At 37.4% G+C, this 12,421-nt stretch overlaps 1 protein-coding gene across 4 annotated transcripts in view; it reads right to left on the bottom strand.

Annotated features, from left to right (window-relative positions):
• Nucleotides 1-12,421, bottom strand: part of IL1RAPL1 (interleukin 1 receptor accessory protein like 1) — a 1,117,545-nt gene that overhangs the window by 518,575 nt on the left and 586,549 nt on the right. For all 4 annotated transcript variants that reach the window (XM_073328264.1, XM_073328235.1, XM_073328255.1 and 1 more), the window contains one exon: nt 2,254-2,533. In XM_073328264.1, coding sequence (XP_073184365.1) covers nt 2,254-2,533 — 280 coding nt within the window. The remainder of the gene's footprint in view (nt 1-2,253; nt 2,534-12,421) is intronic.

The following is a 12,421-nucleotide window of genomic DNA, read 5'->3' as shown; positions in this document are numbered from 1 at the left end:
TGTTGAGACAGGGACTGATGAGGCCGAGGTTTCCAGCTCATGAATTTGGCTCCCATTCATTCAGGTTTGGGGAGACAACAGCAGTGACACAGCTAGGTACGGGAGCTGGGGCAATTCAGACAATTGGCTGTTGGCATTTGAAAGCATATAGAATGTATGAGACCTCAGTGGAGAGTCAGCGTCAATTTTTTGTTGTGTTCTTATTCCAGATGTTGGGAAAAGGGCCACGCAGATGATGGTGTGGATCTCTGGGCACAGTATTATTCACTTGGTGCATAAGTGGGCATTCAGGTTGCCTGAGGATTTGCTGCTGGGGCTTAGTGATGAAGCAATCCCGAGCTGGCATAGAACAAGGGGCATGTTACAGAACCAGCTGGTGCCACTTGTATACACCGTGGGGGCTCATCAGTAGGCACCATATCGAATAGTGGTGCACCTTGGAGAAAATGATTTATGAATTTGTAAAGGGGTAGTCTTAATGCTCAGAGTTAAGAGGGACTTGAGGCAGATCCTGGAACTTTTTCCAGGAGTAAAAACTGTGTGGTGAAACATCCTTCAATGCAGGGTGTGTCAGGGAGCTGTGAAGGAGGTATATGAATAGGGACATGACCAAATTCATGGAGATCATAAGGGAGGTTGGTAATCTTGCATTCTGACATAGCATATGAGGCAACAGAATTATTCAGGGGGAATGAGGTTCACCTGTCAGACTTTGGCACAGATACATTTTTGTGTGATATTAAAGAGGGCAGTGAGAGATGTCTGGGAACCCAGCTGGGGATGTGGGGGAGGCAGCCAAGCTAGTTGCTGGTGCCTCCTTGTGGTGGATGTCCAGTGCAGGTACTCTGAAGGGAGGGGACACAGAGATCACATGGATGGTTTGGTAAAGACTTTAAAAAAGGTGTTTGTTAAAGGAGTGGAATAGGGAGAGGTTCAGGGCACCTATGACTGGCAAGGCAGGAAGCCAAACACCCCCTCCTCTATAGCCCACCTTGATCCTCATTTGGGCTGGCTGGGGACCAGGATAGAAGTCAGGGGGGCTGACGAAAGTCCCCAGGTAGATATTGAAATGATTATGGAGTTACCTGAACTGTACTCTTTAATTTGCTGGGTACTTCCGGACATCTAATAATAAAGTTGTGGCCTCATTAAGCCATAACCATTGTCTCCTGTCCTCCTCCTGATATAGTCAGACAACAAGGAAAATAATTTAAATGGGTATCATAATAACAAGTTGTTGCAAGAAGAGGATGCAGAGTTTGAAAAGAGAATACTGAGTGCTGATTGCTGTCACAGAAATAATCTAAGTTGTAATTCAAGAACAAACTCTTACAAGTAGCTATACAGCATAACGACAATGTATAAAGTTCTTGTCTGTCTACACAAAAGACTTTTTTCTTAGCAGCTGTACGTTGATGAGTCACTGTGCAATAATAATGAACAAAAAGTTCATCATCTTGAGAGACAAACTTGATCCTGTAACTGAAAAGGTAAGTTTTTTTAATAAAAAAATCTGAGAATTCTTTAGAAATATATTCATTCAACAATAGTGCAATCTGGCAAACACAATAGATAACAGCATGATGGAATATCCACTGTAAGCCTTTATTTTCTACAGCTTTCAACTCCCTCAAGGTTGCAATGCAGAATACAGGTCACAGCACATGAACATACTTTTGTATATAAGATACAATCTGTTTACTTTTTTCAGATGTATAAGGCTGCTACAAAATAATGGGTGGTATGCATCATTACTCTGTAGGTCTAGCAGTCTTCTCAATGCTACTAATGGGATAGTGATCAAAGAAGATAGCCACAGGGACAGCAAGCCCTCTCCTCCACTTCCAGCCCAGTCCGGTGACCTCCCAATCTTGCCTCCAGGAAGCATTAACTTGGTGGAAGGTATCTATAGCCTGCACATGTGAAGCACATTAATTGAATATAGCAAAAGGTATTGCAAAATGTTGATGATGCTGTGCATGTTTCTTATGGCTGGCAGCATTTACTGAAGGGCAAAGGTGACGGCTCGGATAGAAAGTGGGAGAGGATTGATGCTGCAAGCATAGGAGAGGGGAGTGAGACGAAGAAAGAAAAACCTAAGTTACTCATGAAACATTCACCATCAGGGGGAAAAAGACCAAAATCACTGAAAACAGTGTGTGCTGTGGATGGTACCATAAAGTTTCAGTATTAAGAGCAATAATTCTATTGTATTTCACTGTATTCAAGCATAATAAATTAAAATAAAAGTACCTTATAACACATGCGTAAAGACCACTGTCTTGCACCACTGTTGGCCGAAACCAAATAGAATCCTCTTCTTTACTCATTCTAGTTCCGTCAAAAGCTATAGGTTCCTCAAAATCTCCAGGTCCAGAGCTTTTGTACCACATCAAACTAAGGCCAGCACTTTGTGCTAGAGAGTAATTCGCTCTGATATAGCCATAAAATAATGCACATTTTATACGAACAGGCTCTCCCACTAGAACTTGATACTTCTTGTAATCCACCGACCAGTCAGTGCATCCATCAGCTAAAAGAAAAGAAAAAGAGAAATATATATGTGTGTATATATAAATATATACGTATATATAAATAGAGTCTTCAGCCAACTGAATACAATAGCAGCCTAATATCAGAGCTGCAGTTTAGAGTTACACAGCTGGCATAAAAAACACTCTCTCTTACACCATTCCCATTGAACATCTAGCAGCACTATTAATTTTTAAGTACCGTGCAAAATTTGCCTATATTTTTTTTCTTTTTTGCTATTAACACCATTTTTCTGTGGTGAAAAAGAGTTATCAGATGAATTGTGTAGAAAAGAGATATCAAATGAATCTATGGTAAATCTTGATAATTCCTATGATATATATGCAGTTATTCTTTTTCTCTATTGTGTAATTTTAAAGTGAATTATTATAAAATATTGGAATTAAATTAGTGTAACATGGTGGCCGTCTGTCACAGAAGGTGTCATAATCAGTGAATTGCATTAATCAAATCCCGTCCAGGTAACAATATAAATGAAAGAAGGCAATTATTGAGTTTCAGATTATGTTAGGACAAGGACCAGTGGTCTGAAGCTAAGAAAGGAAAAGTTTAAGTTAGATCTTAGGGGGGAAAAAGTTCTTAATAGTATTGGTGTTTGTGCAGCAGGACAGAGTATTAGGAAAAATGATTCAAGGCATCCTCTCTTGATAAATGAGAGAACAGGTTAGATAAGATGTTACGAGGAATGCCTGAGCTTTCAGTACTACAAAATGCTGGGGATGAGATAATATGATGTAAGTGTTTGGTATTTTACTGTTCCTGCTACCAGTAATTCTGTACTTCAGTTTTCCTAAGATGCTAAGCACAGACAAAACTCTCAGTCAAGGTTAATTCTATCCAATCATAACTGCAACATAGATGAACAAAGTAACTTCAGGACAGGATCTATCAATTAGATTTGCTCAAAAAAGAAGGGTTTTTGGTTTGTTTTTAACTTCATGGAAAATGAGCGGGTTTTTTTGGTAGAAAGTCAACAAACATTAAAAAATGGTATTACAATAAAAAAAATCAAAAACTTTTAAGGTGAGCAGACACTTGCAAATAAATGTTTACTCAAAAACCCAATTTTTGTCACAAAAAACGTTAGAAAATTTACAACCAGCCTTACTATCTACTGCTATGTATTGTACAATGCCAGATTTTGGTGTTTTTTTTTAATTTGGGAGAAAAGCCTTTTAAAAAAATCATTTTTAAGAGTCCACAAATAAGTAATATAATATAAATATTTGTTATAAACGTATAGGAGTATATATTCTATATAGTCAAATGTTACGATGACATGAACATATAAAGTATGACATAGTAGTATAACTGCCACTCAACATTGTCAATATAGTACAGGACAATATTAGAATCAGGGTGTGTAAGGAATGGCCACCCATATAGTGAAATATTCCATATTGTTCATGGATTGATTAGTTTCCTTATTTAATTTTGGGGGAGGCCAGAGGGTGTTCCATTTTCAAATAACCCAAAGTGTCTGTCCCTTCCCCCCACCCAAAAAAAAAAAAATCATCCCTGCTAGAGCCCTAGATCAGGCAAGATTCAGTATTGCAGAAGAGATGAGCTTGCAATACATAAATGTATTCTTTTTAAAGTCCCATATCTTGGAAATCTGCAGGGCTAGGAATGGGAACTTTATACAATTTAGAAGGGACATATGCCCAGTTTTCCAGTGTTCAAATCTACTGATTTTAGAATGAATTTCCATTTCTGATTGTTCCAGCCTTTACGTTACTGAGCACCTTAAATCTGTCAGCTTGGAAACCCAGAAATAATCAGTAAATTAAAATGCATCTTTAAGAAATGTTAACTCCATTATACAAGTTATTAGGTAACAGCTTCTTCATGTTAGCTCATTATCAGCTTGTAATTTTGACCTTTACTATTTAATTTAGTTTGTATGCTTTTGGTTTATAATGCCACTTTATTAGCCTAGGTTTCTCTCTCAGGACCTTCAATTTTAATGCTGTCAGCTCCCTTGAACATGATGCATCCATGGAAACATACTATGGAAGAATACTTATTCCACTACATATTTCTGTTTATGTTGAATGGAGGATCAGCTAATCAGAGCACTTAACCTTGATTTATTTCAGTTTAGAATTCCCCATGGAAAAAATGCCAAGACAATTCATGTATTTATGTCACTTGCAATCTAGTTTAGTGAGCTTAGACAAATGTGTTGGAAGACATAATACACTCATGTGCAAAAAGAAGAGAGAGAGTTAACTATTACGTGAATGAATGCTTTTAAAATTCAGGAGATGTATTAAAGGAGTATGAAAAATAAATTGGCTGTACAAATATTCTACTTGGAATGAAGCTCAGTGAAACTATTACCACATATACAGAAATAATGATATTTCTATGACAACAAACACAATACCTGAAAAAGCTTAAATGCAGACAGTTTTTCTGTATTTTGCTCTATTGCTGTTTGCTGTAAAGCACAAATATTATTTAAGTACTTATTACTTACACTGTAATATAACTACAGATTTATATTTGGTAGTTTTACTGTAATTTTGGAAATAACAGGAATAACCATGACTAGAGCATGTTACACCAATTTTATGAAGAGTGTACTGTTCCTAACTTCCTGGGTTTGAATCAGCTTCTTGGTGTTGATCTCAGGTTTTATGTGGTTTGAGTTCTGGCTACTTGGTAAAATAGCTCTTATATATATATATATATAGTCACAACAACTGGGATTAGTTAGGATGCTTCTTCTGATTGTGCCTAGATTTGAACATCTGGCAGTTGGAGTCAGAGCTCCCAGCTTTGAGACTTATTTCCCCCATTGGTCTGAAATAGCCTGTCAGTTGAAATTCAGGGCACAATGTAAGACCCAGCTATTCCCTCGGGCTCTGAGAGTATAGCCAAATTCTACTTTGCCAGTTGTGGTGGGCAAAACTTGAAAATAAATCCTTAGAATTTCAGTGGAAATTTACAGTTGAAAATCCAGAATCAATCACATACTCCTACATGTTTTGGATCTTGGTTAGATCCAAAAAGAGAATGAGGAATACCTTCCAGTTTGGATGTAGCCAAACTCAACTCTCAGCTCTTCTCAAAATGTCTGCACTATCTAAGGCTAATTCCAATCTTAGTCCTAGCCCTGATGAGCCTCAAGTCAAAACTCAGATGAGAAGGAATGTGGTCCAGAAGAAAAGGCATGGGACTGACAGGAACCTTAGGTTCTGCTCCTCTCTCTAGACAAGTCTTTTAAACTACCTGTTGCTCAGTTCCAATCTGTAAAATGGGATAATGATAGTTACCATTCTTTGTAAAAAGAGCTTTGAGATCTCTTGATCTATACATGCTAAAATTCATTGCCCACTTTACCAATAAACCCGATTTGGAATCAGATCACCACCTCATGCCATAGTCAAAGGGAAGGAGCATTACTGAAAAATGTCTTGCCATTTCAGAATTTAAGCTGATAAATTGAAGGGAATTTAATTCCCTTCAAAAACAGGCACTTTAGTGCATGGGTGATATCACCAGTTGGTTTATCATTTTCTCTCTTTCTTTCCTTGTTTTACTGGAAAATGCAACAATAAATTTGGACGTGAATTTGTCTATAAGATTTTGTGCTACACAGCTGAATAGTCCCACTTTGTACAAGGAAGAGATCCTAACTGAGTGAAGTTTAAGACTGAAGGCATAGCATATTGCCTGCAAAGCAATTTTCAAAATGTAGCATTTTCCATAGTTTCCTGATGATTAACCATAATTCCCATCAACAAAAAACAAAACAAAACTCTTCCTCATATTTCAAGTGGATAACAGGTTCACCACTAGAGGCAATATGTCAGAGTTTTGTTGTTGAACAGCATCATAGAGTTAGTGGTTGCAGAAACACATTGCATATAACATACTGACACCAGAGGATTAGTATATTTTTACAGCCAACAAAAAACACCAAGACTTTTCTTATGCATATTGATCCTTTCTGAGGTCAATGAATTATTTATATTTTATCTTCCTCTATTGAAAAATGCTCTGCCTTGTCACTGGACAGTTGAAGAACATAAGACAATTTTAGGGCTCGTCTTATTGGAAAAGCAACTGGAATAGTTCCCCATATGGACGCTTTTATTCTGAAATAAGAATGTCCACTCACAAACTATTCCAGCATAGCTATCACGCTTTGAATTCATACCATACCTTAATCCAAAATAACTGTGAAGCATAGACAAGTCCTTAGGTTTCCAAAAACATTGTGTATATATCTATCCACACAGACACATATAAATGCATCATGTCGAATTGTAGCTTCTGAATTTATGTACTTGTAATACGTAGACTGATTACCTGCGTGGTAACTCCTAAGGTGGTTGTCAAATGTTTATTATCAGAATATAATCCCTGAAAAAACTACATGCCAGTTCAGAGACAAAAAATGAACAAAGCACACACACTTGGATACATTTAAATATAACCACTACTATTCTCAACACAGGTAAAAGTAGTAAGAGAACCCCCACTAATATTATCATGTCCCCTCATACACTCCACCTTTTTCCTATCAAAAAGTTCATACCAAAAAGATGTTTGGTTGTTTTAATAGATTTAGACTATAAGTAAATAATTTCTCAAACACATTAACTACCCAGGAAAATATGCATAATGGAATTAGAATTCACCCAGTTGTAAAATTCAGTTGGTTACTGGTAATGCATTAAGGTACAGAGCTGTAGAATCACGGTCAACACTAGGCTTAAGGAAATATATTTGTCCCTTTTTCATATGTGCTTTTAATGTGTGTGTGTGTGTGGGGGGGGGCTGGTCTGATTTTGTTCTTTCTTACACCAATTTTACACAAGTTTAACTCTACCAACACTTCTATTCAAGTCAGTTGTAGCTGCATTAAGCTCATTTCAGCTGGGAGGGACTATAAATATGTTAACGATAAGATGTGGAATACCCCAGTCTCCTCAAGTGCAATACCAATAGGTCTGGATCCATGAGAAGGTGAAAATAAGTTTTTGACAGAAGGTTTAAAGCACTCATGCCAGGATGGAATTGTCTCTGTTATTCCATTAGGGATTTTTTTTTCATGGTAGTGATATTTTAGCAGGCAATCAACTATCTGTATTTGAGATATCATAGTTATAAGGTAATACAATAGATAAAGAAATATGCACAGAGAAATAGACAAATATACCTAACAGATACTTAAAAAGGGGACTTGCTAAAATGCACAGCAAGAAAGATCTGATGAAGTACATTTACCATGACTAAGAACAGCTGGAGGCATTTGAACAGATTAGAAAATCTGGCTAAGAAAAAAAAAAGTTTTTTCCTCTCCACTGAGAGTTTGTACATATTTAGTTAAAGTAAAATAATTCTAGGTATATAAGGGTCAGATTCCTCTATACAATTCAGATGAGGTGACGTAGGGTTGCCAATTTTGGTTGGATGTATTCCTGGAGATTTCAGCACATGACAATCTTTAACTAAAGATGATATTTAATTCCTGGAGACTGCAGGCCAATCCTGGAGGGTTGGCAACCCTAGGTGATGCCTTACTGGAAGAACACTCTCACTGAAATCCATGGGAATTAATGTCCTGATGTACAAATAACTGCAGCACATAGGGATGTACAGTATTTTCAAAGTCACAAGTATCAAATTACGTGCCTAACTCCCATTGAAAAAACTGAGTGGGAGTTAGGCACCCAACTGACATTTCTGTTTGAAAAAATATCCCATACTTAATAACTTCACTGGGACTTACTTAGGAAGGCACTTAAGTGCCTTCCTAAATAGGGATGGACTAAAGCAGATGCTTGAAGTTAAGCAGGTGTGCTTACATGCTTTGCTGAATCCCCTCCGAAGACACTACTCAGAAGAATAATGCAGCATGCAGAATGCTATTTGTGCCACTGAGATATGCTCTCAATTTTGCCCCACTTCTGCTGTGATCATATGCTTTTCTCTTCTTTATCTTTCAGTACACTTTGTAAAATCAGATCCAGTGTTACCCTTCTTTGTATATGACAACATTGATCACAGCATCACACAATCAATACATACATTCATGCTGGCAGAAAACAATTATGACAAATAAATATGTACTGAGAATTTTCTCAAGCTTGAGCCATTTCTATTATCACTCCATCAAGCAATCACATATTTATTTTATAAATTGAAAAATACTTGAATAATTCAACAGCCTTGAAATTTCAGAGCTGCATTCAGCTGAGTGGCTGTACTCCCTAATCTCCATTTTAATATGCTGCCAGTTATTGCTACTCATAATAGCACAATACAGGGACCATTCACTCAGTTATTTCCTCGAATGGCTTCAGAGTATGAAGTAAACCACACACTACATCACTGTCCTTATAATGAGATCGTTCTGGTGGATAAGCAAACTCCCTGCAGGCCCTACCTACTGATAGGACCTAGTGAACCAAATATTTAACACTTCTAAGAGCATCCTCCCTGCCATTTCTCAGGATTGTATGCATGATTTTCAAGGGAATATTTGATGCAGAGAAGTAGAAAATTGAGCTACTGACTTGTGGGTCCATTGCCACAACCTGACAAAGCAACAAAACCTCAATTCAATTTCTGGTTCTTGTGAGGTAATAGGGGTGTCAACGTTTCCAGTATGATTTCAGGAATCTAAATTCCTGTTATATACTACCAATTTAGGTATGCCATTATGTGAAAACCACACTTTCAAAGAGAAAGGTTCTAGTAATAACCCACACTTCCTAAAACTGCATCAGAAATTTTTTTTAAAAGATATGCATTAAAAAAAGATCCCCCCCCCAGATTTTTTTTAACACATTGGGATTATTTAACATGAAATCCATAAACTTTTAGAAATTCATGTTGGAACCCTTTCATGTTTAAAGCACATTTTCTAATCAGCATTGTTATCACATAGCCAATTTTGGAAAGGTAAAACTAGCAGTACATCCTGAGGCATCTTTTGTACCTTTTTCCAAGCTATTTCCTTTAGTTATTTCAATTAGAAAAAAACAAACATTAAAAAAGGGAGGTGGAGGAAATGCTCTCAAAAGAATAGTGCTTGAACACAGTGTGCTCAACAAAATGCTTGAACCGATCAGCCATGCATCCACTTCATCTAGTGTCTCTGTTCTGATTATATTACAAATTCTGGATTGTGCTATTTTTTCTTACAGTATCATTCTAATTGATGGTAACAATACTAATCTCCTCCCCAAATGCAGGAAAGGAGGGCTAAAAAATGTTACACACATTAATAGGCTGAGAATGAGAAAGGAATGTGATCAAGCTATATTTTTTTAAATAGATCATTGTGTTGTCATACTCTATTGTTTTTTTAAAAAGTTTCAATATGAAATTAGAAACATGAAAAGAGTTGATGCTAATAATTTAAAATGACAGTCAAGTACATTTTATATGTGATTTATTTCCGTTTGGATTAACATTGTTATCATAGCTTTGCATGATTAGTAGGCTACAGTTAAGGTTGAGAAAGCGCTTTCATTCCAAGCTCCTATTTTCATTTTGCTTCTATCTCAACAATTTCATTTTGGGTTGAAATTTCTCATGCTTTGGTTTCATTCCAAAAGTGTGTGGTGTTTATATTTTTAAGAGAGGTACGTAAAATTATTTTAGATATTTTCATTTGTTAAGGAATGCTTCAGTTACATTTTCCCACACACTTCCCCATTTTTCAGTCAGTTGAGTGTTTAAAACATTAGATTTGGCCCTTTAAGAGGACTAATGAGTGCATTTGCTATATGTAGGGGAAAGACAGGTGAAGACATAAACCTAGTTATGAAAGGAAGTTTTGAGTGTTTGCAAACAGTTAATTTAAAATGCTTCATTCATTATTTACCTTGACTCCCAAGTGAGGGACTAGAATGATCACAAGTGTGGATACTTGATTGATTCAAATCATTCTACTGTAAAACAGGAGAGAGGTGAAAAGACCTGTATGCTTAACACGTTTATAATATATGCTCTACTCACTGCAGAATTTGGGTCTTTCACCCTGGACAAGCCCTGCTCAAGATCACACCTTTGAAATAGTAACCCTCCTTAACAAGTAATCCATCACTTGTACCATGAGTTATAAAAATCGGAAAGCTCACGATAGAACAAACTAGATAAGTTATGAAAGCTATATCAGTCATCAGAGGGAAAACGGCAGCATGCTAGAATGCATAAGGTCTGAATACACTTCTCCCCTCAAACAGGTTCATATCTTTCTTTGTAGCTGGAACTCCCACCCTACTCTGTGCCACAGGTCAATAGTGTCTCTTCTTTGAAATCCTTCCATAAGGTTCACTGTGATGCTCAGAAGTATAGAGGCAATAGTAATATATTTTAAGGAAAGAATTTCCTTGTCATTACCTCCACTGGCCTCCTACTTTGTGTGGATGCATGTGTCGTTCTTGTTGGAATTGTATGTCTTCAGGTCAGGGGCTGTCTGTATTTGGTATCCTATCACTGGTACTTAAATAATAAAGAACAAAAACGAACAGTTTCAGAGCCCTTTTTACTTCAAAATCTGACGTTTGGATCTCACTAGGAATTTGCCCACTGGAGAGTGACTAGGGATCTAGACTTGCTGATTCATGTCTATCTATTTTAAAGAGTGGGGGTGGGTGGGTGTTGGTAACTGTTAGGGGAAAAAACAATTAGCCCTTGCTCTCACCCCTCTAGGTGCTTGATTCGACTCTAGGATCACACAGAGTTCTAGATTCAGAGTCCAATCTACACAGGCATCTTTTATTGGTGTACAGAAATACAGCTCGAGCTGGGTGCCTCCGGAGAGGGACCCTGCCCCTCAGAAATTGCAAGCAATTATACCCTTTACAGTTGCTAACACTGCCCTCACCCATGTCCAAAGTCCAAACCCTTAATTTGAGTAGGGGGTCTCTGCTCTTTCCCATTGGACAGTTCTGTTGCTGAGTGGAGAGTCCGTTGCCGGGTGCTGGATTTGCTCCGGGAGACAGACAGTCCTACTCTTTGCATTCTTTTTTATCTTCAGTGATAACGGGCAGTCTCAACTGGTTTTGTAGCTGCTTCTTCAGCGTTCCTCTCAGGTCAGCTTGACCTCGGCCTAAGGCTTCAACTACTTTAATCACTTATGCTGTTAGTAACTTATGCTAAGTTATAAGAACAAACTTATTGAACATTCATATAAAATAGCATATAAGCCCTTTTTTATAACAGTATCTGGATACAAATCTATGCTCTGTATTGTACAGGAGGTCACACAAGATCTAATGGTCCTTTCTGGCTTTAAAAATCTATGATTCTCTTAAGTGTCTTGCCTAGAGATAGTGCTCTACATTGTTATATAAAACACTAGGGTTTGATTTGTGCTGCTGGTAGTGCCCTCCCTGGGGCTTCAAATGACTACAAGAAAATCACTAACCTACAAGCATGCTGTAAAACCATGGACAGCAACTCTGCTAGTTCCTATAAACTAAGCAAGGTTGGACCAGCTCAGTTCTTGCAGGGTACTTTGCTAAGGAAGAGAGTCAATGGAATCACAGAAATGCAGAATCATATAGGTCATCTAGCCCAGGCCCCTGCATGGAGGTAGGCCAAAGTATTAGCTAGATCATCCCTGGCTCTTTCTTAAAACCTCCAGCGACAGAGATTCCACAACCTCCCTAGATAATTTGTTTTAGTGCTTAACTACTTTTACAGTTAGGGTTTTTTTTCCTAATGTCTAATCTAATTCTCCCTTGCTGTAATTTTAGGCCATTACTTCTTGTCCTGTCCTCGGTGGTTAAGGAGAACAATTTATCACATTTCTCTTTTATGTACAAGAAGACTGAAAAAAATGGTGGTTTTTTTAGTCTGGCAAAGAGAAGACTGAGAGGTGGACATAACAATCTTT

The sequence above is a fragment of the Lepidochelys kempii genome, chromosome 1, assembly GCF_965140265.1.
Source record: "Lepidochelys kempii isolate rLepKem1 chromosome 1, rLepKem1.hap2, whole genome shotgun sequence".
Lineage (NCBI taxonomy): Eukaryota > Metazoa > Chordata > Testudines > Cheloniidae > Lepidochelys > Lepidochelys kempii.
This window is presented reverse-complemented; position numbering and strand designations above follow the sequence as displayed.